Source organism: Bufo gargarizans, unplaced genomic scaffold (assembly GCF_014858855.1).
Source record: "Bufo gargarizans isolate SCDJY-AF-19 unplaced genomic scaffold, ASM1485885v1 fragScaff_scaffold_281_pilon, whole genome shotgun sequence".
Classification (NCBI taxonomy): Eukaryota; Metazoa; Chordata; class Amphibia; order Anura; family Bufonidae; genus Bufo; species Bufo gargarizans.
The window spans coordinates 405,906-432,058 of NW_025334079.1; the positions used below are offsets into that span (position 1 = coordinate 405,906).

The 26,153-nt window shown below is 47.7% G+C and overlaps 1 protein-coding gene across 1 annotated transcript in view; it reads left to right on the forward strand.

The window, feature by feature from the left end:
* LOC122922357 (fatty acyl-CoA hydrolase precursor, medium chain-like) overlaps positions 1 to 25,298 on the forward strand; it is a 76,334-nt gene extending 51,036 nt beyond the window's left edge. Inside the window, exons 9-13 of the mRNA XM_044272943.1 lie at positions 8,768 to 8,842; positions 8,931 to 9,078; positions 23,698 to 23,847; positions 24,852 to 24,924; positions 25,013 to 25,298. Of these exons, the coding sequence (XP_044128878.1) occupies positions 8,768 to 8,842; positions 8,931 to 9,078; positions 23,698 to 23,847; positions 24,852 to 24,924; positions 25,013 to 25,199 (633 nt within the window). The 3' untranslated portion in view covers positions 25,200 to 25,298. The remainder of the gene's footprint in view (positions 1 to 8,767; positions 8,843 to 8,930; positions 9,079 to 23,697; positions 23,848 to 24,851; positions 24,925 to 25,012) is intronic.
* Positions 25,299 to 26,153: the final 855 nt, after the last annotated feature.

Consider the following 26,153-nt stretch of genomic DNA (forward strand, 5'->3'; position numbering starts at 1 on the left):
AAAGGCATGGCGTCAGACTCAGAGGGGACATTGTGTGAACCATCGAGTCCACAATCTCCTCCTCTTTGTCATTGATAAGAATTTGGCGCCTGCTGGAAGAGAGAGAACTGTGGCCTACTGCTACTATTGGCTGGATATCTGGTGCTACTACTGCTGTATCATTACTAGAACTACCCACATTCTTATTTATGGATGGCGAGGCACAGGCTTTTTCATTTTCCACTCCATCGTTTACCAGACACATTATTATAAGGCCTATTAAAACAATGTCACAGGTTTGATACACTAATTAAATAATTGCAATATTGCAAAAAAAAAGCAACTTAATGTCTTCACCCTTCCACAAACATAATGCACACTGGTATTGACAATTTACAATTGTGGTCATGGCTACGGCCAAGAGGTATCCGAAGAACCCTAGGGAGAAAACAACAGGAACAACCTAACCCAGCTAGGCATGTTTTAGCTGACCTGACTAAATGGCTTGTGTGCCCTAAGCCATGATCGTGGGTAGGCCTATAAGTGGGCATACCCTGTGGAAATGAGAAGATAAGGGAGGGAGGGTGGGGCACCTGAAAACACACATCTGTGAGTGAGGGTGTGGCTCGTATATGAAGAGCCTCCGCCCCTCCCACAAATGCAGGCTGACTAATCAGCCTTACCAACTTGTGGTCATGGCTACGGCCAAGAGGTATCCGAAGAACCCTAGGGAGAAAACAACAGGAACAACCTAACCCAGCTAGGCATGTTTTAGCTGACCTGACTAAATGGCTTGTGTGCCCTAAGCCATGATCGTGGGTAGGCCTATAAGTGGGCAAAAACCAAGCCAAGTAGGATAGAAAAGGAATTTGAATGGCATGTACAAACTAATCCCCAAGCCAACTGCAAGGCATCCGGGATCTAGAGCGAACATTCAGGGTATGTGAGGCAAGACCAGTAGGAAACCTACAACCCATCTTGTGGATGACAAGGCCAGAAACATGATGCTCAATATTGCGGATACTGCACCAAAGCGGAATGGAGGACCGAGAATACGTTGTGAAATGGATCATAAACCAACTGAAACTTGTAAAGTTTGGTTCTAGTGCGAGTACTGGCAATGCCCTAGCGTCAGGAGATCGTGGGACCAAACCCTAACTGCCTAGACTATGCAGGAATGAGGGCCAAAAAGAACCATGTAGATAGGAAGAGAATCCTTGAATAGTTACCCAGACAACAGCTATCCGCGCTTTGTTCTACTGTGCGCCCCTGAGAATTGTTTTAACGCTTGAGACGTGAAGACCGACCTACTATCTGAATCTTCTACCGTGAGAAAATGCTGGACCTTGTCCAAAATCCGATTCACCGTGGTTGTAGGGAGTCGGAGGTTAGTGGGGCAAGAAGCTATGAAGCCATAATATACAAGATTCTGTCTATGCCCTCCCATGAGTGAGGGAATGCAATGCAATGAAGCTACTGGCGAAAATGAATTCCTGGTCATGGTAAAAAGGCAAAGACTTTGCACGGGGACCTGGTTGACAAGATATGATCGACTACGATCAGAGACTGAAATGCTAGAGCGAATTGCCCTACTTGTTCTTCCTCTGGCAGGACCTGAACGAAAGCATGAACATTTAAAGAAAGATGAAATATCTGCGTAAGACATGACAATAATGCTGTAGGGCGAACCGGACCAATTTGCGGTCAAAACATAAAATGAGCGATCAACATGGATTATTAGGAAATTAGGGAAGCAGGTATGTATGCGATACATAGGGGCCAAATCAGCCTAGATGCACAGATGGACAACCAACCAGGCAATGAGCCCAGCAGGTTTGAAAACAGTCGTCGGGCCCCCGAAGCCATGGGGCCGAAGCAGGTCGTCGGGCCCCCGAAGCCATGGGGCCGAAGCAGGTCGTCGGGCCCCCGAAGCCATGGGGCCAAAGCAGGTCGTCGGGCCCCCGAAGCCATGGGGCCAAAGCAGGTCGTCGGGCCCCCGAAGCCATGGGGCCAAAGCAGGTCGTCGGGCCCCCGAAGCAGGTCGTCGGGCCACCGAAGCCATGGGGCCGAAGCAGGTCGTCGGGCCACCGAAGCCATGGGGCCGAAGCAGGTCGTCGGGCCCCCGAAGCCATGGGGCCGAAGCAGGTCGTCGGGCCCCCGAAGCCATGGGGCCGAAGCAGGTCGTCGGGCCCCCGAAGCCATGGGGCCAAAGCAGGTAGTCGGGCCCCTGAAGCCATGGGGCCGAAGCAGGTCGTCGGGCCCCCGAAGCCATGGGGCCGAAGCAGTCGTCGGGCCCCCGAAGCCATGGGGCCGAAGCAGGTCGTCGGGCCCCCGAAGCCATGGGGCCGAAGCAGGTGTCGGGCCCCCGAAGCCATGTGTCAAGGAACCATGAACCAGACGTACAACAAGAGATGAGTGGAAATAAGAAGGCTTTATTGAAAATAAAGCTGTAAGGCAAAAGTCCAAATGGATGGCTAAACCAAAGCAGGGTCTTGCGAAACCAGAGATCAGGAACCAGAAGGGTAGTCAGATGAAGCCAGGATCAGGAACCAACAGGGTAGTCAGACGAAGCCAGGATCAGGAATCAGCAGGGTAGTCAGACGAAGCCAGGATCAGGAACCAGAAGCAGCAGCAGTCTTAGAAGCATGTGAGCACAGGAGGACCAAGCAGGGAACTGAAGCCACAGACCTCCTATATATATATATGAGCTAGGCATCCAGCTCCTCCCAGTGGGAAGGAGGAGCCGCAGGGTGGGAGGCTACAAGAAACCCAGAAACCAAGATGGCCGCCAGCACATGTCAAACGAAGGAGAACAGCAAGGAGGTAAGACCATGACACCATGGGGCCGAAGCAGGTCGTCGGGCCCCCCGAAGCCATGGGGCCGAAGCAGGTCGTCGGGCCCCCCGAAGCCATGGGGCCGAAGCAGGTCGTCGGGCCCCCCGAAGCCATGGGGCCGAAGCAGGTCGTCGGGCCCCCCGAAGCCATGGGGCCGAAGCAGTCATCGGGCCCCCGAAGCCATGGGGCCGAGTTTTTTTTTTTTTTTTTTCTTTTAAGAATTATAACTATGAAAAGTGACATGAATGAGGTGCACGTGAATTAAACCATGAGCCTGACCGATGTGGCAGGCGATACCCAAGATAAACTACGTGGCCTGAATAACATGCGAGGCGAAATATCGTTAGGAACGAGACCTGACCGACGTGGAAGGTGACCCCAATAGTTCAACTGCATGACCTGAAAAGACGAAGGGAAACGTGACAGAAAATGGAGATAATAACGGACATTAACAAAAATTAATAACATAAGCTGGCGAGCAGGTAAAGATATGAGTCATTCAAAAGCATAGCTGCACAGGTGGACAGACAACCATTGGTCAGACCCCTGAAGCCATGGGGCTGAAGCAACCACCAGGGGCCCATGGGGCCGGCAGCCGCTGGGATGCGAACCTTAGAATTAAGGACGGCTGGGGAAAAGATTGGGCCTTAATCCAACGGGTTTAGTAAGCAACCGGGACTCGATAACCTAGAAAGACAAAGACATGGACTCGCATAACCTCCAACAGAAACCTGGGACACTAACCAGCCTACAACCATGTCGTACCCTTAACAAACAAAACATGAAAAGCGGTCAAGGGGCCCCTGGAGCCATGAGGCCGGATCGGTCATAGGGCCCCCGAAGCCAGAGGGATGACGTTGCGGTGACGATAAGTAATTAAAACGTAAGCCGGACCTAATGGCATATGAAGCGACTTGAATGATTGGATTGGCTAGAAGGTGGCCTAAGGAACATGACTGCCAACAGGCATTAAAAAACACTAACCACCGCGAACCATAAACGTAAACATGAAATGCCTGGGGCATTGCAAGTTCGCTAAGAGAAGTCTCTTATCGTGACAAACTAATGAACAGCTTGTGAAAACATAGCAGGAAACGTACTCCTATCGGCCCACTGACCTCCGCTGAGGAGCTGTTTGGTGAACTGGGGCAGGAGACCAATCTGAGTGAATACGAACCAGGATTAAACAGAAACTAGGCCTATGGAATGTAACAGACCACCGAGGAAGGTAACGTAAGCCTGAAAAGAACGCAGTTATGTTTGTCAGGAGAGAGGTACCAGAGCGGTGGGTGCAGACTGCCCCGGTGAGATTGAGCAAAACCATGATGTAGCAATAAACAGGAGAATGCAGCTTTGGATGTGAGTGGTACCTAAAAACATGGTAGCAGTAGAAGTGATAACACAACTTTGGGTATAAGCAGAGCATGAAAATCTGTATAAACGCAGCTCTAGTTGTGAGTGGAGCAAGGTGGGAACACCAGGGTGGTGCGTCCAGAGCATGAAAACGGAGTAACAGTAGCAGCTATGGCTGTAAGCCGAGTATACAACATGTAATAACAGGCATGTAATACGGATTCGGCTGTCGGCTGGGGACGGAATGAGATGTAACAGCCAACAGGTGAGCGCAGCTTGAATGTGAGACCAATCTGAGTGAATACGAACCAAGAGTAGAAAAGTGCAGTACAGTAAGGACGTGCGGATGCAGCATAAGACATGAAATAAAAGCCGAAAGTGTAAATGCCGCTCAGGATAACAGCGGGGCATGAAAGTATGAGATTGTGGATAAGCTCTGCCTGTATATTTATGTTTAAATTGTACTGGAGCTGTCATTTGGCATTCCGGGCACTAGAGGCCGCTGTTTTGCAGCACAGTCAGCATGCTTCTGGGTGAACCAGTAAGTGTTGATCTGACATGGTGGAAGGATTGTGCTGTGAGGGGCTGAATCCGATTCCATCCTGGCTTGCGGATGTCCGGCAGTGAATGGAACTCAAGGGAAGGAGAGTATCTGCTGTCCCCTTTCTGGATCCAGCACTTTGAAAGAGAGGTTGTCCCAGGAAGACCAGTTCCAGTGTATGGACAGAAAACCTTAGCATCAAGCAAGGCCACACGGTTGCTGAGAGCTTGGTGGCCATCCCGGGTAAGCGGCATCCTAGGGCCCAGAACGGACGCAGGTCAGTACACCTGATTACCAATTGTACTTTACTGTTTGGCGCCTAAAGTAACAGAGACTAGCCTAGGCCTTGTATGCGCTAGTTAGATAGGGTTATAGCTTTGTTAGGCCTTACTGTACTGGACTGCAGCGCAGTAATTGACTTGCAGGCTCTGCTGCGTCTGCCACCGGTTAGGTGTATCTTCTATAGCGGCACAGTGCTGTATCCTGGGGAGCCCACCCCGGTACACGGCTTACAAAAGTGAAATACATGAAGTTTAAAGATGGTGGTGGCGGGGGGAAAGAGGGGGGGGGGGATACACATGGCAAGGAACAGCTACAGCAAAAGTCCTAAACAATAAACGATGCGTCCGATCTCCAAACATGACATCACGTGCTGCCCGGGTAACTCTTACTTCAGCCGGATTGCTGTAAAGAAACTTTTCATACGAGACGAACGAAGCAAAGTGAAACTTGTAAGATTTATAGGAACCAACTCCTATTACCAACAAACAAAAATGAAAAGCAAATGGAAGTATTTAGGCCCAAACGAGCAAACCTGAGGTAGCAGATTCTGAGGCGAAGCCTCCCATTCGCTAGCAAAGTCGGATCCGACCGGCCTGGAGAGACGGCCCCGGCCCATCCTACTTACGTAGTATGGCGCCTGCATGCTACGGTAGCAGAGAGCAAAATAACAAGCTCCATTCTGGCCTCATGCTGCAAAGAAAGACTCCTACCACCAGAGAAGCTAGTTTGCTAATGGCAACCAGCAGCAGCTGTGCACCTGAAAACACACACCTGTGAGTGAGGGTGTGGCTCGTATATGAAGAGCCTCCGCCCCTCCCACAAATGCAGGCTGACTAATCAGCCTTACCAACTTGTATATTTACGCAGTCAAATGTGTCGAATTAAACTTATTGATTTCTGGAGTAATCTGCATTTAATTAAACAGGAATATTTATGCAGTAAAATACATTCAATTTGGCTGGGTTCACATCATTTGTTGGCACTATGTACAGGTCCTTCTAAAAAAATTAGCATATTGTGATAAAGTCCATTATTTTCTGTAATGTACTGATAAACATTAGACTTTCATATATTTTAGATTCATTACACACAACTGAAGGAGTTCAAGCCTTTTATTGTTTTAATATTGATGATTTTGGCCACAGCTCATGAAAACCCAAATTTCCTATCTAAAAAAATTAGCATATTTCATCCGACCAATAAAAGAAAAGTGTTTTTAAAGGGTTTCTACCACTTGCATATGACATATTTGGTGTTCAGACACTAGCGATCCGCTAGTGTCTGATGTACCATACAAGCTAATTATTACATTAATCCGTTCGGCCGTTTTGTCAAAAAAAGCACTTATATATTTATGCAAATGAGCCTCTAGGTGCTATGCGGGCGTTTTTCCAGCACCTAGAGGCTCTGTCTACCTGGCAGTTTGCCGCCCAGCGCCTCGCTCCAGCACGCCCATCTTCAACTCTATTCGATCCTCCCCCTGCTTCAGCCTTCCGAAATCTCGCGCCTGCGCCGTCCGTCGTGGCATTCGGAGGCATTCGGCGCAGGCGCAGTCAATGTCTGACCGCTCCGTGCTCAGACATTTCCACTGCGCCTGCGCCGATGTCATCGGCGCAGGCGCAGTGGAAATGTCTGAGCACGGAGTGGTCAGACATTGACTGCGCCTGCGCCGAATGCCGCGACGAACGGCGCAGGCGCGAGATTTCGGAAGGCAGAAGCAGGGGGGAGGATCGAATAGAGTTGAAGATGGGCGTGCTGGAGCGAGGCGCTGGGCGGCAAACTGCCAGGTAGACAGAGCCTCTAGGTGCTGGAAAAACGCCCGCATAGCACCTAGAGGCTCATTTGCATAAATATATAAGTGCTTTTTTTGACAAAACGGCCGAACGGATTAATGTAATAATTAGCTTGTATGGTACATCAGACACTAGCGGATCGCTAGTGTCTGAACACCAAATATGTCATATGCAAGTGGTAGAAACCCTTTAATACAAAAAAAAGTCAACCTTCAAATAATGATGTTCAGTTCTGCACTCAATACTTGGTCGGGAATCCTTTTGCAGAAATGACTGCTTCAATGCGGCGTGGCATGGAGGCATCAGCCTGTGCCACTGCTGAGGTGTTATGGAGGCCCAGGATGCTTCAATGCGGCGTGGCATGGAGGCAATCAGCCTGTGGCACTGCTGAGGTGTTATGGAGGCCCAGGATGCTTCAATGCGGCGTGGCATGGAGGCAATCAGCCTGTGGCACTGCTGAGGTGTTATGGAGGCCCAGGAGGCTTCAATGCGGCGTGGCATGGAGGCCATCAGCCTGTGGCACTGCTGAGGTCTTATGGAGGCCCAGGAGGCTTCGATAGCGGCCTTAAGCTCATCCAGAGTGTCGGGTCTTGCGTCTCTCAACTTTCTCTTCCCAATATCCCACAGATTCTCTATGGGGTTCAGGTCAGGAGAGTTGGCAGGCCAATTGAGCCCAGTAATACCATGGTCAGTAAACCATCAGTTTTGGCGCTGTGAGCAGGTGCCAGGTCATGCTGAAAAATGACATCTTCATCTCCATAAAGCTTTTCAGCAGATGGAAGCATGAAGTGCTCCACAATCTCCTGATGGCGGCTGCATTGACCCTGCCCTTGATAAAACACAGTGGACCAACACCAGCAGCTGACATGGCCCCCAGACCATCACTGACTGTGGGTACTTGACACTGGACTTCAGGCATTTTGGCATTTCCCTCTCCCCAGTCTCCTCCAGACTCTGGCACCTTGATTTCCGAATGACATGCAACAGTCCAGTGCTGCTTCTCTGTAGCCCAGGTCAGGCGCTTCTGCCGCTGTTTCTGGGGAATGCGGCACCTGCAGCCCATTTCCTGCACACGCCTGTACACGGGGGCTCTGGATGTTTCTACTCCAGACTCAGTCCACTGCTTCCGCAGGTCCCCCAAGGTCTGGAATCGGTCCTTCTCCACAATCTTCCTCAGGGTCCGGTCACCTCTTCTCGTTGTGCAGCGTTTTCTGCCACACTTTTTCCTTCCCACAGACTTCCCACTGAGGGGCCTTGATACAGCGCTCTGGGAACAGCCTATTCGTTCAGACATGTCTCTCTGTGTCTTACCCTCCTGCTTGAGGGGTCAATGATGGCCTTCTGGGCAGCAGTCAGGTCGGCAGTCTGACCCATGATTGCGGTTTGGAGTAATGAACCAGGCTGGGAGTTTGTAAAAGCCTCAGGAATCTTTTGCAGGTGTTTAGAGGTAATTAGTTGATTCAGATGATTAGGTTAATAGCTCGTTTAGAGAACCTTTTCATGATATGCTAATTTTTTGAGATAGGAATTTTGGGTTTTCATGAGCTGTATGCCAAAATCATCAATATTACAACAATAAAAGGCTTGAACTACTTCAGTTGTGTGTAATGAATCTAAAATATATGAAAGTCTAATGTTTATCAGTACATTACAGAAAATAATGAACTTTATCACAGTATGCTAATTTTTTGAGAAGGAACTGTATAAGGTGTACATTGGGGAAAAAGGGATGGAAAACCACAGTGCACTAAGCTTTTACATACACTAGGCTTTTCCATCCCGCAGAGACCAGTAAACCAAAAAATATACATTAACGTATCTCCTCCAATGAATTAAATACTGTGCCGGTTAAGACAACAGAAATATTCTTGAGCCTGGAGAAAGTTTAGCCTTTGGGTATAGCGACATCTAGAAAGATATTCCTCTGTAATAATCCATGATATCCACTGTAATATTCTTGTGACCACTGTATATTGGTATTTAGATGGTGAATGTCACGGGGATAACAGAAGGAATGACGCGGGAGACGGTGATGCAGAAGCTCCAAACTCATATACTGGTGAGATGAGCTGGTGTCCGTTATGTTCTGCGTCTTATTATCTATGAGGAATGTTTTCTCTTCATCGTGGTTTATGTCCATTTTCTAGGGTCTGAGTCCTGATGTCCTCCCTCTCGTCACTGACGAGTATCTTGGCGACACCACTGATCCACTGGAGATTCGTGATCGCTTCCTGGACTTGTGTGGCGATGTAATGTTCGTTATACCAGCATTTAAGATTGCAAAATACCATCGAGGTAGAGTCCATTCGCATTGTAGCTGATATGTAAATGTTTTGACCATCAGGACATGATGGGAGTTGCCGTTTTCACAACTTACGGTACTTTCACATTAGCGGCAGGGGAGTCCGGCAGGCTGTTCCGGCGGGTGAACGCTAGTTCCCGGACTGTGTCCCCGGACTGCCGCTCCGTCCCAATTGACTATAATGGGGGCGGGGCGGAGTTCCAGCACCAGCACGGCAGCGCACAGCGAGAGACAGCCGGACTAAAACTACGACGTGCAGTAGTCTGGCTGCCTCTTGGCATGCGCTGCCGTGCTGCCACCGGAACTCCACCCCCACCCCCATTATATTCAATAGAGATGGAGCAGCAGTCCAGGGACACATGTGAACTAGCGGCAAGACGGATCCGACAGGCTGTTCACCCGCCGGACTCCCCTGCTGCTAATGTGAAAGTACCCTTACCAGTGCATTATTATAAAAAATGAGGCCCTAGAACCTCATCATCATTGTATCCTAAGTGATGTAGCCTGTGGCCATATTTATTAGAAATGTTGAAAACGCGACACCAATCAGCCAGCACATTAAAACCACTGACAGGTGAAGTAAGTTGTTTTGGACAATGTCTCCTGTCAGGGGTGGGATATTATGTGGCCCAAAGAAGGACAAGTGATGATCAACAACAATGGCTGACCAAGGCTCAAATCATCTAGGAGTGACACTGACACACACAGTGCAGTACGCCGACCTGCAGGGTATTGCGATGTGAGGTCACGGTTAATGGGCAAGCGAGGGTTACTCACAGTTTTGTAGGAAAACCCTGGGCAGGCATACAGCAGTGATGGGGAGGCTGGCACAGGGGTCTTCTGGGGCACTCTCTGTATTTAGGGACCAGGCCTGATGGTGGATGAGGTGCCCTGGATGTTGCAGGTGTTTAATGTGCCTAGGACAAGGTCCCTTTAAGATTCGTGACGCCAGTGCCTGTAACAGTGGCACACCGATTTATGGTTTTAATAAGTGAGGAACACAATGGTATGGTGAACCAAACTTTCCTTTACTAGTAACAGTTCAACTTTGTACAGTTGGTGGTCAATGCAGTTCCAAATAGCAGGTTCACTTCACAAGCAGGCTCTTACATCAATGGCAGGTATACTGTTTCTTGCAAGATACTCAGGGGGTAACAACAACACACGCAGATCAGGCTGTACCTTCTCCTCAGAAATACTGTACACTGTTCCTAATAACTCCTGTCTGTTCTTATCCCATGGCCCGGATGCTCTAATACTGGCTTTATCTTTGGTAGCAATCCTCCTCCCGTATTTATCCTTGCTTTAAATTAATAATCCTTCTGCCCTTCAGCTTACTTGACTAGCTGGAACACTGGCTCTGCTTGGCTTGTGTGAACTGCAGGTTTCTCCCAGGAGGCAAACTCTTCTCTTGGGGTGGATGATCTGAGCTAACATAGGCTCAGGAAACTTCAGGCAGGCTATGCTCCTTCACTAGCCTCCTGGTGGCAACTAGAAGCCTGGGCTGTCTAGCTGCAGGTCAGGAGGAGGCCCTCAGCTTCTCTCTGGCTGGTGTCCTCTCACTTCTGTCTCCACAGACTCCTGACTACAGACTAACTCCTCCCTGTCTGGGCCTGAATATATATACTAGGGGCTCCCTATCTCCCTCTAGTGTCTAGGATGAATAACTGCACCCTGATAGGCCTGCTGCACAGCTAACAGGGGAGAATACATATAAATACATAATAAAATGCATAAAAATGGACTGTTAAATACTCTGCCAATGTCCCTTAGGAGTAGCAGGACAACGTGGCCCAATTGACCCTTGTGTAGTGCCCACATTTACCTAGTGGGACATTACAATAGTTTTGGAAAAAAAGCATTAAAAACGGTGCGTTTAAAAACACACTGCGCCATGGCACGTTTTATGCTTTTTCCTATCTTAAAGCTTCCAAAATTTTCCCTTATCATAGGCAGATAGAGTTTAAACACACACGTTATTTGGGGAAAAAATGACGATTGAGGGGCCAAATTTACCTTTACATGGAAAGATGCCCATAGTCGCAGTGCTTACTGTCAGAACTAAGAATGGTTGACTGGATGCAGCCTAAAAAAATTGACCTTTATGTGGCTAGATGCTTGTAGTCACAATGCTAACTGTCAGAACGATGAAAGGGTGGCTAGGCTTGTTTTGACCAAGTCTAGCAAAAGCCTACCTCAGGGATCTGTTCTGGGACCCATATTGTTTAATATCTTTATCAGCGACATTGCAGAAGGCCTCGATGGTAAGGTGGGTCTTTTTGCTGATGACACAAAGATTTGTAACAGGCTTGATGTTCCTGGAGGGATACACCAAATGGAAAAGGATTTAGGAAAACTAGAGGAATGGTCAAAAATCTGGCAACTAAAATGTAATGTTGATAAGTGCGAGACAATGCACCTGGGGCGTAAAAACCCAAGAGCAGAATATACAATCAGTGATGCAGTCCTGACCTCAGTGTCTGAGGAAAGGGATTTAGGGGTCATTATTTCAGAAGACTTAAAGGTAGGCAGACCATGTCCTAGAGCAGCAGGAGATGCTAGCAGAATGCTGGGGTGTATAGGGAGAGGCATTACCAGTAGAGGGTAATGAGCACTAGTGAGACCTCATCTGGAGTATTGTGCGCAGTACTGGAGACCATATCTCCAGAAGGATACTGATACTTTGGAGAGAGTTCAGAGAAGAGCTACTAAACTGGTCCATGGATTGCAGGATAAAACTTACCAGGAAAGATGAAAGGACCTTAACATGTAGAGCTTGGAAGAAAGACGAGACAGAGGGGAGATGAGAGAGGCGGCTAAATACATAAAGGGAGTCAACAAGGGAAAAGAGGAGAGAAGATTTACAAGAAGAAAAACTGCTGCAAGAGGACATAGTGTTATATTAGAGGGGCAAAGGGTTAACAGTAACATCAGGAAGTATTACTTTACTGAGAGAGTAGTGGATGCATGGAATAGCCTTCCTGCAGAAGTGGCAGCTGCAAATACAGTGGAGGAGGTTAAGCATGCATGGGATAGGCATAAGGCCATCCTTCATATAAGATAGGGCCAGCGGCTATCCATAGTATTCAGCATATTGGGCAGACTAGATGGGCCAAATGGTTCCGGAGAAGACGAGTGTAACAGAACCTCTGTTAATGCTTGGACAACAGACTGTAACCTTGTGTGGCATCAATAAAGCGGTCTGCTACACCCTTTATCATGTTTCAGCTGGTGTTTGGGTAACTGATCGCTACTTGGGAGAATCTCAGCTACAGCATTTCACTTCTTTTGGATTAAACTGGCGAACGGAGAACCGAACTATGAGCTATAATCAATCTGGCTCTTGGCCGTTCGGTTCAAAACCGGCGAACCCCCTAGCTACCACTTCCGGGTTTGTTACAACTGGTGGCAAGCGGTGGGATTCACATCCCGAATGGATGTCCCGAACTGGATGAAACCGAATGGCTCAGCAGTATGAACTACTAAGGAGGACAACGCTAAAGGATCTGCTGGAAGCTCGGGGCATAGTGGCAAGCAACAAGAACAAAGCCACGCTAATTGCAGAGCTAATGTGACAGAGCCAGCGGCATGGAAGAAGAGCAGCCAGAGGAAAACTATTTCCAGAAGGAGGTGAGATGGATGATCAGTCTACTGGGGCCCAATCCATCACAGGAGGCAGTGGTACAGGTCATCACGCATGCCAAGGATTCCCAGCGTGCTCTGGACTCAAGAGCAGGGTCGTTGCAGGGGGATTCCCTAACTTCCCCAGGATATACAACTAGCCGTACAAAGAAAATTAACTATGCAGCCTTTAAAGCCTTTGTGGATGGGGAAACAGACATTGACAACTACCTGCAAGATTTTGAAAGGCAGTGTATGTTGGAGGGGCTAGAAGCAGATAACTGGTCTGCGGTTCTCAGCTGCAAGCTCTCAGGGCGTACAGCGGAAGCTTATCGGGCCGTACCTGATGAGGACATTCAGAACTATGACAAGATGAAGGAGATTCTGCTGGCCAGATTTGCAGTCACCCCTTTCGGGCACTGAGGAAAGGAGGCCGGGATTCCTTCATGGAGTGAGCATTTCAGATAGGCCGGGCGGCCCAAAGCTGGATGCAGGGGTGCCAGGCCACTTCATTTGAAGATGCCATCCAAATTGGATCTCTAGACCAGTTCTATGACCATACCCCCACCAACATCAGGGATTGGGTACAAGACAGAAAGCCCAAGACTGTGGAGGAGGCTGCCAAGTTGGCAGATGAGCACCAGGACGGCCGACATCTGGATCCAAACGGGGGTGACCGGCGCCCAGAGCCGCTTATCAGGCATCAGCGGCCCCACCACCTACCAGACCTATGCCTTACACTCCAGCACCGGCCACCCAAAACCGTGGTACAGTGTCATGTTTTCTCTGTAAGCAACCCGGGCACATTAGACAACACTGCCGCAACCGGTCTCTGGGAAACTGGGACCGGGCCACACCACAGCCTAGCCGAGAGATACTGCCCATTGTTACCAACCAGATGAGTTCATGGGCTCCGGGCAGAACGAGGAACAGTGGACTACACTACATGATGCGAAACCAGCACAAGCTGGCAGTGACAACAGGGACCATCACTGGCAGTGGGTTTCCATAGACTGAGTCGAGGCCAGAGCTCTGAGAGACACCGGAGCCACGCTCACACTGATACAGCCCCACATGGTTCGGGCACAAGCTCGGATCCCTAAGACTGTGGCCGTCAAAGTTGCAGGGGGAGCCATACGCAAGCTCCCCAGGGCCCGACTCCACCTGGATTGGGGCTCAGGAAAAAGGCACCTTGATGTTGGCCTTATGAAAGACCTCCCTGCAGATGTATTACTAAGGAACGATGTGGGATGCATAACCTCCAGGTCAACAGCAGCACAACACCTGACTTCTTTCCTGTGACTACCAGGGCATAAAAGCCAGTGTGTCATTGATAAAGCGGTCTGCTACACCCTTTATTAGGTTTCGGCTGGTGTTTGGGTAACTGATTGCTACTTGGGAGAATCTCAGCTACAGCATTTTACTTGTTTTGTATTAAGCTGGCGAACGGAGAACCGACGAACCCCGTAGCTACCACTTCCAGGTTTGTTATAACTGGTGGCAGGCAGTGGGATTCGAACTGGATGAACCCGAATGGCTCAGCAGTATGAACTACTAAAGAGGACAACGCTAAAGGATCTGATGGAAGCTCGGGGCATAGTGGCAAGCAACAAGAACAAAGCCACGCTAATTGCAGAGCTAATGCAATGTGACAGAGCCAGCAGCATGGAAGAAATCTCCGTATACAGCACTTCACTTCTTTTGGATTAAACTAATGAACGGAGAACCGAACAGTGAGCTATACTCACTCTGGCTCTCTGATGTTCAGTACAAAACCGACTAACCCCCTAGCTACCACTTCCAGGTTTGTTACAAATAGTTACAGACTGGTATAGAGAGAGGGCCCTGCCCACGAGGCTTACAATCTACATGGTATGGTAGAAGGACACAGTAGGTGCGGGTGAAGCGGGTCATGGCGGTATAGAGGCAGCAGGGTCACTGGTTGTAGGCTTGTCTGAAGAGGTGGGTTTTTAGGTTTCTTTTGAAGGATTCCACTGTAGGTGAGAGTCTGATATGTTGGGGCAGCGAGTTCCACACAAGTGTGGGGGATGCACAGGAGAAATCTTGAAGGAGATTGTGGGAAGAGGTGATAAGAGGAGAGAAGGAGGTCTTGTGAGGATCGGAGAGTGCGTGTGGGGATGTAGCTCAGAGATGTAGGGAGTGGACAGGTTGTGGAAGCCTTGTATGTATTTGTTAGTATTTTGAACTGAATTTGCAGGGCAGTGAGGAGCCAGTGAAGGGATTGGTAGTAGAGAGAGGCAGAGGAGTAACAGGCGGAGAGGTGGATAGTCGGACAGCAGAGTTGAGGATAGATTGGAGGGGTGCGAGAGTGCTAGATGGAAGGCCACACAGGAGGATGTTGCAGTAGTCTAGGGGGGAGATGATGAGGGCATGTGCAAGCATTTCCACAGACACAAAGTTGAGGAAAGCACGGATGCGGGAGATGTTAATGAGTTGGAGGCAGCAGGTGGTTGAAAGGGCTGGGATGTGGGGTCGGAAGGAGGGGAAGGAGTGAGGAGTGACTGCAGACTCGCCACACTTTGACACCTAAGCGGCAGAGAGTCGCGTTAAATGATACATAGCAAGCGAGTAGTTATAAGCGACCTGACAGGTGGTCCTCAAACATGCAATCTATTTAGACACATAAAATGATTGCTGCTAACAGTGAATAAAAATCAAAATGGACGCATAAAAATGAGGCAGGATATATGGGTGAAGCAACCCCTAATCTCTGCCGTTTGAGTCCAAACAGCACCTTTAATTTTAAAAGTGTTTTCTTTTTTCTCCCGATACGTTTTAATAGACCTGAAACGGGAGTCTAGTATCTTCGGCTATTTGAACTATATTATTTAGAACATCCCGGGTCCAAAGGGTCCTTGAAATATAGTCGGAAGGAGAGGTCACTCCAAGGCAGCGGGCTTTATTGACCGGAGAGTGTGTGCAGTCATTGATTGTGATCGATAGGTCTGTTGGGGGGGTGAGTGAAATGGGGGAACGATGATGAGTTCTGTTATATCCATGTTAAGTTTTAGAAACAATAAGTTTAGTAATGATTGTAAAGGATCTCCTGACACCCCGACCGGGTACCTCTGTTGATAGATGCTCCAAGTGCCTCCCGAGGACTCCAAGCACTCCGCTCGACACCGATACCACCACAGGAACAGCTCTTACAAGAGCTAGGAGTAATAGCCAGGAGAGTATACACGTATAGCAATCCCACACACATGAGATGAGGCTCTATGTTGAGTATAAAACAGGAACACTTTATTGGGGGCTACCCGCCCGTATTTATGCAGGTCCCCATCTGGTGGACACTCCCCTAGGGGACCAGAAGGAGACTGTGACACAGGACAGATATGCAGCAATTCAGGACACACAGACACAATACATCCCCACAATGCATCATGGTTTCCTCCTCTCTGCCCCGGAGACACCCGAGGAGCAATCCAATTATCTCTCAGGACAAAGGGAAATCGCCAATACCCATGTGGGGACAACAGGACAGGAATCACCATTTAAACACACAATGTCACAACCCTTACAGTAAACACAGACATTTAACATATCCCCAGATAGCTCAAGTCTGAGTGCATATTATTAGGTGAATGGCACTCAGAGTACACAAATACAATAAAATCGACATGGAGCCAAAGTCTTTAATTTCACGAACATGGCATAGCTATCTGGGTACCCTCACATAACATACAATACAATTGCAAAGACAGATGGTTCTGTCACACACCTCAAAACCCCACATATCCCCATAATGTATACATCCATGGATAGCTCTGATCTGGGTGAACAACATATCCAGAAATCACCCTGATCCGAACAGGGGTTCCCGAATTCCATGGAAGTCACATTTGGCCGACCGCAAGCATGGCTTTCCTGCCCAAAACAGTTCCACAGATTTAAGCTGTGCGGCCGGTCTGTCTTCTCCTTTAAAGTTACTATGGGCCATAATCCTGAGGCATGAGGCTGGTAAACAGGCCCCTCCAAAACCCAGTGGCGAGGTTGGTATCGCCACAATGATAGACCGAAACATCCGGGGAATACAATGTGGCTATAATATTTGTTTCTACTCCTGGATATGTAATACTGTATGGAAAAATAAGTGATGTTAATCTTTCTTTGACCATTAAAAAGAATTGAATATACTCTAACTGGAGTGCCGTGGATATTCCTACTCTTGGACTGGGCTTGCTTACTTTCCCGAGCCTGGTGTAGAACATTAAAAACTGCGGCTTCTGCTGCTATGGCTGCTTGTGGCAGGAGGTGGGTGACTCTGCGAAAGGCGAAGGTGGGCCTCCCTTTAGGACACACTGGCGGCAGGCGTCTGCTGGCTAAAAGCCTTGTCAAGGTTCATACACAGTGTTTCCTGATAGTTAGCTAATTTCTCCTCCCTTTCCTCGGGAGAAAAACAGTCCGCCATGTTGGAGTGATAGCGTTGGTCTAGATGCATGGCTATCCGGTAATCGTCAGCCTGCTTAATGTGTACGATAAGCCTGTTAGTGCATAAGTATTTGAGCATACAGCTTGCCACCTCCCTCTGTAACGATTGTGTGTCATTGCCGGTGTCGTCATCTTCATTATCCTCACGCTCCTCCAGCACCGTCTCCTCCTGGGCTTCAGCATGCTACAGACATCTTGGACCAGCTTCCATTGCTGGATCTCGAAATGACACATGCTCCCTATTCTTGACGATTCTGGCTGGTGCATGAAAAAGTTGGTCACTGCTTCCCGCTACTCATAGAGCCTTTCTACATGTGCAGTGTCAAATTCCAGCGGGTTGGCACGTTGCCGATCATGCGGTGTAATGGCAGACTGACCTGACGCTGAAAGTTCAGGAGAGTGTTTCCTGCTGCGTAGGAATGGTTGAAATGAATGCACAGCTTTTTGGACTTTGCCAGCAGTTGGACCACAAAGTTAATTACATGTGCCATACAGGGAGCATGTGTCATTCAGCCCAGGTTCAGCGTGGCCACTATGTTGGTACCGTTGTGGATCAAGACCTTGCCAGCTTGGAGCGGACAGGGAGACAGCTAGCATGTTGTTTGCTGCCTCTTACCTGTGTGGCTGCAGGTCAAGCCTGAAACCCCATGGCAGCACTTAACTTGACACGTGATAGAAGGGGGGGTCAAAGCTGTGCCCTGTTGCTATTGGAGATGAGAAGGTGTCCATGAAAATGGAGGAGGCTGATAAGTGTCTGGTCTGGAATTCAGGCTGATAAAGGATTAGAGGTGCCAAACGGACCTGGCCAAGTTGCTGGGCTGCTGCCTCGCCACTAAAAACATTGATCCAGTGGGCCACGACGGACATGTACTGCCCCTGGCAATACACGCTGCTGCAGGTGTCCACCATGTCGTATATCTTCTATATAAAAGGAATATTCATATAAAAGAGAGGATCAAAAAAATATGAAAAAAGATATGATCCTTCAGGCGGACATAATTGCCTCCAAGTTCTTTTATCGAGTATCTTAATTTGATTTGTGCAGTGAAACAAAGGGACAGTTGTGAATGCAAAATATATATGTAATTTATACACAATACAAACCAAGGATATAAAATTAATACAATTGCAAAGACAATGAAGTTGTAAAACAATACCCCGAATCTGCCACACGGTGGCGCTAACACACCCCTCTCTCACCAGCACAGTGCGGCTGAAAGTTACTTATTGCCAATGCTATACTTTTAACGAGCAGACCAATGATTTATAGACCAGGAGAAAGTTAGGATCCTCTGTTTACCAAACGGGCTATAGCAATAAAACACGGATTAATAGAACTGTTATCCCAGGACTCTAACCCTATGACCAATCCAAAATATATGATAGTAATGTGACAAAATATCCAGCTCGGCAATCAGACTACGGAATATCACTCTCCATGGGTTTAGTCCTCTTTTCAGATAATGTCAGATCTTCCATTAGCAATCTGCATCTTTGCTGAGAGAATAATCCGCATTATGGAGGCGCCTGACATTATATATCCCCACAGTACGGGGACTTTTGGCTATGTACCGAGCTTGGTTAGTACATGCTTCAGTTCTGCAATGTGTTCCTCATAAGTCGTGCTTTTGATTTTGTCATCCACATATGATAAGGTACCTCGTTCAGTGGCATCAGGCATTGCCTTCTGCATGAACACAGCAAATTCATGGCCCGCATTTATATACCCGAAGGGTAGTCGGGTCCATGCATTGTGTTGCTTTCCAAATGTGAAGGCCAGTTTGTACTGATCCCTTTCATTCACTTTAATCGTCCAATATCCTTGTGCACAGTCAAGGGCGGTGAAAATGTTGGAACATTGGTCAATATATGGCACAGGCCACCCGGACATGTGAACACGTTTGTTTAATTGCCTTAGATCCAATCAGCGCCGAAATTGACCGTTGGGTTTGAGGACTCCAAGTATATGATGGTTGAACGAGCTATGTATCGGACAGATGATGCCCCTCCTCTCCAGGTTTTTTCCGATAGTGACTCGTAAGCCGCCAGCAGAAGCCGGTATTGTTTGACAAAGACAGGGGGTGCATCGGGATCTGTATGGATTCTTGCAACATGCAGGTCTGTTTCCACACAACCATAAGAATCCTTGGCAAACATGTCCCGGAATTCTGTGAAGAGCTCCTTTTTAGCTTTTGACGCTCTGACTCATCGGAGCACGCGTTAGCTATAGAGATTTGCTCTTCCACCCGCTCCTGAAATTCCGGAAAGATTTCAGGCTGACTTAACTTGTAAGTTTCTTCAAGCTCACTGGTTAAAGGATTTTGGGTGTAGCGTACCTTATCCTTTACTTGTTGGCAGGACTCGTACTCCTTTTCATCAATCTCATGGTTGAAAACCAATGATGACTCTTCGATGTGGCAGGTACCTTCCTCAGAACTAAGAGGATAAACAGAGTGGATATTGAATAACCCCTCAGGTGTTGAGTAAAAACGTTGTTCCACTACTTGTTCTTCTGTTAGGTATCCATCAGGAATAAGTCCAATCCAAAAGTATAGTATTCCGAATCCATAGCTAGACGAATTGCCGTGTTCTTCTGCAGGGATATGCTATGGGGAGCCATGTTATGGATTATCATATGCAATGGATCCTGATGGATGTTAATTATAGGAGTGGGTTTTACCTTCAAGCCGAGTTGCTGCATCCGGTTGGACAAATAGATCAAAGGATCTGCATTCCTCAAATTTTGTCCCTTCTTCACTGGAATGGGAAGAAGAAATGGTTTGCATCCTTCAGGGATTTTAACCTCATCAGCAACCATGGGGCATCTGTTGTCCCCATCTTACGGCTTGCTCCACATCCTGGAACCCCTCTGGGTCTCCTGGTAATCTGGACCATAGATGATTAAAATCGGTGCAGAAGGTCGTTACCTATATACATCTGATGCCGTGGTTCATTCAACACGACGAAAACGTGTTCTGTAGTCTTACTTCCTATGGCGATGGACAAAAGACATCTTGCAACCACATTCTGACTCTGGGAATGTCCTACCAGTATATTCAGTGATCTTTCTATACTGTGTTGTCATGGAAGCTCATTTGCATAAACATATGAGAAAGACATGCAAATTAGAAGATTCTGTTTTTCAGCTGAAACACTATTTGCATGTCTTTCCCATATGCCCGTGTTTATGCTAATGAGCTTACGTGACAATACAGTGCAGAAAGGTCATTGAACATACTGGCAGGACAATTAGGAAACGGAACATTTTTATGCAGCCCTCCTAAGAGAGAAGACTTAGCTGACAGCCAAAACAATTTTTAACAATTTTTTTTTGGGGGGAGGCTTACCAGCTCTTAGTTAGATGAGAGATGGGCTTGAATGTCTCGTAGTGCACAAGGCTGTCTTATGGATAGATTTAGGGCTTGCACATACCTGGCTTTTAGCATTATACGTTATAGGTAATGATATAGAGTCAGGGTTCTATAGAAAGAAATTATTACTGGTAGGTTAGGGTTAATATTTATAATTGTATTAATGATAGATGAATGTGTTGTGTACTTTTCATTACTATTCCTGAACCATTTCCTGTGACCCAGACACTCGCCCCTCTTCAGAGCAGGGGATGTCTGCTTTAATGCTTGGGTTCTCCCATTGACTTTCATTGGGCTCGGGTGCTCTGCTAGGTGGGAAAGAAGTTTGCATACTGTAGGATTGGTGGGTGCATAACCTTGCTTCTTGGCCACACATTCCATTATTGATGCCTGACAAGTGTGAGAAGACACTGGAGAAGGACACGTGGTTGACGAGGAGGAGGACGTGGAAGACCTAGTACTGCCCATGGATGCAGGCTGGCTGCTGCAAGGGAGCGCAGGAGAAGGAGCAAACTCCTCTTGTAGTAGCTGGCAGTCACCTTCTTTTGACAATTGCATGAGGTGACGCTGTTTCATGTGGTTCCACATTTGAGTATTCTGACCTACGGCTGAATTTCTGCTTGCAGAGCCGGCACAGGGCTGTGCTGCTATCTCCAGGAAGAGTGGAAAAGTACTTCCAGATGCCAGATTTTCACCCACTCCCTCCAGAGGTGGCCAAGCTTGCTTTTGCCCTTGCATGTTTCGGTCCTGAATCGGCCCCCATACTGCTTGCGGCCTCCCCAGTTCCCAAAGCAAGTCTGGCCCTACTTTGCCGTTTGTTGCTGCCACTACCACAGTCCTCTGATGTTAACTCCTTCTCACCACCCTGATCCAGCCCCAGGCCCTGTCATAGGCCACTTTCACACTCGCGTTTGGTGCGGATCCGTCATGGATCTGCACAAACGCATCCGTTCAGATAATACAACCGCATTGGTTCAGAACTGATCTGTTTGTATTATCTTTAACACAGCCATGACGGATCCGTCTTGAACACCACTGAAAGTCAATGGGGGACGGATCAGTTTTCTATTGTGCCAGATTGTGTCAGTGAAAACGGATCCGTCCCCATTGACTTACATTGTGTGCCAGGACAGATCCGTTTGGCTCAGTTTCGTTAGACGGACACCAAAACGCTGCAAGAAGCGTTTTGGTGTCCGCCTCCAAAGCGTAATGGAGATGGAACGGAGGCAACCCGATGCATTCTGAGCGGATCCTGAGCCATTCAAAATGCATTAAGGGCAAAACTGATCACAAATGGAAACCAAAACGCCAGTGTGAAAGTAGTCTAACACGCAAGCATCATTATCGGACTCCTCACCCCCGCCACTTTTATCAAACTGTGATAGCTCATGTTGAGCTCCTTGGCCACCTGTGGCCCACCACTACTACTGGTACCGCCTACATGACCTGTGCCACTGCTACTGGTACCGCCTACATGACCTGTACCACTACTACTGGTACCGCCTACATGACCTGTGCCACTACTACTGGTACCGCCTACATGACCTGTGCCACTGCTACTGGTACCGCCTACATGACCTGTGCCACTGGTACCGCCTACATGACCTGTACCACTACTACTGGTACCGCCTACATGACCTGTACTACTACTACTGGTACCGCCTACATGACCTGTACCACTACTACTGGTACCGCCTACATGACCTGTACCACTACTACTGGTACCGCCTACATGACCTGTACCACTACTACTGGTACCGCCTACATGACCTGTACCACTACTACTGGTACCGCCTACATGACCTGTACCACTACTACTGGTACCGCCTACATGACCTGTACCACTACTACTGGTACCGCCTACATGACCTGTACCACTACTACTGGTACCGCCTACATGACCTGTACCACTACTACTGGTACCGCCTACATGACCTGTACCACTACTACTGGTACCGCCTACATGACCTGTACCACTGCTACTGGTACCGCCTACTTGACCTGTGCCACTGCTACTGGTACCGCCTACATGACCTGTGCCACTGCTACTGGTACCACCTACATGACCTGTGCCACTGCTACTGGTACCGCCTACATGACCTGTGCCACTACTACTGGTACCGCCTACATGACCTGTGCCACTGCTACTGGTACCGCCTACATGACCTGTGCCACTGCTACTGGTACCACCTACATGACCTGTACCACTACTACTGGTACCGCCTACATGACCTGTGCCACTGCTACTAGCCACATTCTTACTTTTGGAGGACAAGGTCTGGGTCCTATGTTTGGAACTGGGACCCTTCCACTTTCCACACATTTCTAAGTTGTGGTGGTGGGTGGTCTACTGTACACGAACAGTCAGACAACCTATAGAACTCTTCAAATTCTGTGTAACTAAAATACAAAGAGTTAAAAAAGAAATGGTTATAATCCCTTTCTACAGAATACACTGAAGAAGACACTGCTTTTGAGAATTTACTTGGTAAATGAAGTTGGAACGTGGCTCCTGTGATACATTTTTGTCTAATCTGATGTCTAATGTGGAATTCAAATACAAAGAATCAGAAAATTGTTCAACCAGACGTTGACTTGAACTGTATTGATTATCGACTCCAGGCTGGTCCTTGAAGTGCCCCCTATAATAGCCACTTCATTTACTGCACTCACTTGGTTACAATTAACTGGCTGCATACCCCCCCCCCCCCCCCCCCCCCAGAAATAACAGTCCGATCCAGCGTCAGGTGTATCTGGATATTTTATTGCTGCTATTTCCTCCTGCCCAGTGGTGACAGAACACTATCGATTGCTTATAGGCGCTCACTTATGTAAACTGTGGCTATTATAGGGGGCACTTCAAGGACCATCATAATATTAGACAATGTTATGGCTGGCTGGTGTATATTGGCGAGTTACCACATGTATTCGTAAAAAAAAAAAGGCTCCGGGCCCTTAAAGCAATTGTCTGATGAGGGGGTCCACAGATGCCAGATGCACAGTAATACCACTAGTCCCAGTCTCGGGGTCCTCTCAGTCCGCTCCTGATGACATCATCTGTGGGCATAGTGCCACCTCCTGCAGTTATTGTGTTCCCCGTATACATCACAGGCTCCATAATTATCAGGAAATGGACAGATAACTGGTAGTCTTCTTATCTCTGCTCAGATATGGGGCTCCCCGTCTACGTCTATGAGTTCCAGCACCCAACGTCCTTGCTGGCTCGTGTCAGACCAGACTATGTGAAGGCCGATCATGGCGATGAGCTCGTCTTTGTGTTTGGAGGACCCTTCCTGAGGGACACTGTATTTTTTGCTGGTGAGTAGTCCTATACTGTAATGCTGGGTTCACATCATGTTTTTCCTATCCTTTTAATGTATATAAAAACCGTACACGTTAAACGCCATACAGTGGCGTCCATTCACCATAGAGTTTCATTGTATACTTCTTTTTACTAGACTGTGCAGGATACCAGAATGTGGAGGGATGGATTGTTGTATCCTCAAAAAGAGGCATCAAACGTGATGTGAACCCCTTCCCTTTTCTCTATATGGAAAAGCTGTCTGCATTAAAATAAGTGGTTGCTAGGCAGTGTGTCCCTAGCAACCTAAATGTTAGACATGACAACACATCATGTCTGACAACAAAAAAAGAAAAATTAGAAAATGAACATGGCAGCCGTGACATTATACCGTCCTCAGCTCTGCAGCATTAATCATTGTATAATAATACACTTCTAATATTCTTTATGTTTCAATGTCTTGTAATATTCAAGACCTCTGCTTGCTGTCAGTCAATGGGGACATGACTGAGAAATTGCTGCAATTGTATCCGATGTAGACAATCCTCTAACAGACCTAAATCATGACTGATACTTTTTTATCTGCACTGATACAATGTAACAGAACAGGAAGGAGAGTTGTGCTGCTGTGTGCATTGTAGGTCAGTCATTAAAGGGGTTCTGCACTTTCATTTAACTGATGATCTATCCTCTGGATAGATCATCAGCTTCTGATCGGCGGGGGTCCGACACCCGGGACCCCCGCCATCAGCGTGGGCGGGGCAAAGCTCTGTTCACTTGACCCCGCCCATGTTAGTTGATACGAGTCGTGACGTCAGTGGGCCGGCGGCTCGGCGGTAAGCAGTGAAAAGGCTGTGGCACTGCTGGAGCGCCGCTGCCTTCTAAAAGAGCTGATCGGCGGGGGTCCTGGGTGTCGGACCCCCGCCGATCAGAAGCTGATGATCTATCCAGAGGATAGATCATCAGTTAAATGAAAGTGCAGAACACCATTACTAGAGATTTTTTTTTTCTTCTTTCTCAGGACCTGCGACCCCTGAAGAGAAAGTTCTGACGAGGAAGGTTATGAAATACTGGGCGAACTTTGCTCGGACTGGGTAAGAACCAGAACCAGAATGACGGCACATTCGCTGCGGTCACCTTATAATCTGATCGTTATCAATAATGCCTCATTATTCACTGCAGGAACCCCAATAGTCCCGACCTGACAACATGGCCGCAGTACGGCGCAGAAGAACACTATATGGAGATTAACTTACAGCCAACATCGTCCTCCAAACTGAAGGAGGACAAGTTCAAGTTCTGGACGGAGATCCTTCCAGAGAAAATCTGGTCCCAGAGAGCGGGAGGAGGAGATCACACAGAGCTGTAGATCCAGACAAAGCAGCTTCCTACACGTGAAGGACAAAACGTGGAGGAGGCCGAGGAGCGTTCTAATTCAGAAGACACTAATAAAGTTTACTTTCTGGAATTCTGAAGCTTTTCTTTCTATGGCCTTACTTCCAAAATTCACATACATTTTTACAAAATGGTATGGATATGGTCTTACACTGCACAGTACAACTTCTCCTGTATATATACACACTGCACAGTACCACTTCTATCCTGTCTACCGGGTGTAATCCTCAGTATCTGCTCTTATTCTGTGTATATATACACTGCACAGTACCACCTCTCCTGTCCTGTATACCGGGTGTAATCCTCAGTATCTGCTCTTATTCTGTATATATATACACTGCACAGTACCACTTCTCCTGTCCTGTATACTGGGTGTAATCCTCAGTATCTGCTCTTATTCTGTATATATATATACACTGCACAGTACCACTTCTCCTGTCCTGTGTACTGGGTGTAATCCTCAGTATCTGCTCTTATTCTGTATATATATATACACTGCACAGTACCACTTCTCCTGTCCTGTATACTGGGTGTAATCCTCAGTATCTGCTCTTATTCTGTATATATATACACTGCACAGTACCACTTCTCCTGTCCTGTATACTGGGTGTAATCCTCAGTATCTGCTCTTATTCTGTGTATATATACACTGCACAGTACCACTTCTCCTGTCCTGTATACTGGGTGTAATCCTCAGTATCTGCTCTTATTCTGTATATATATACACTGCACAGTACCACTTCTCCTGTCCTGTATACTGGGTGTAATCCTCAGTATCTGCTCTTATTCTGTATATATATACACTGCACAGTACCACTTCTCCTGTCCTGTATACTGGGTGTAATCCTCAGTATCTGCTCTTATTCTGTGTATATATACACTGCACAGTACCACTTCTCCTGTATATATACACACTGCACAGTACCAC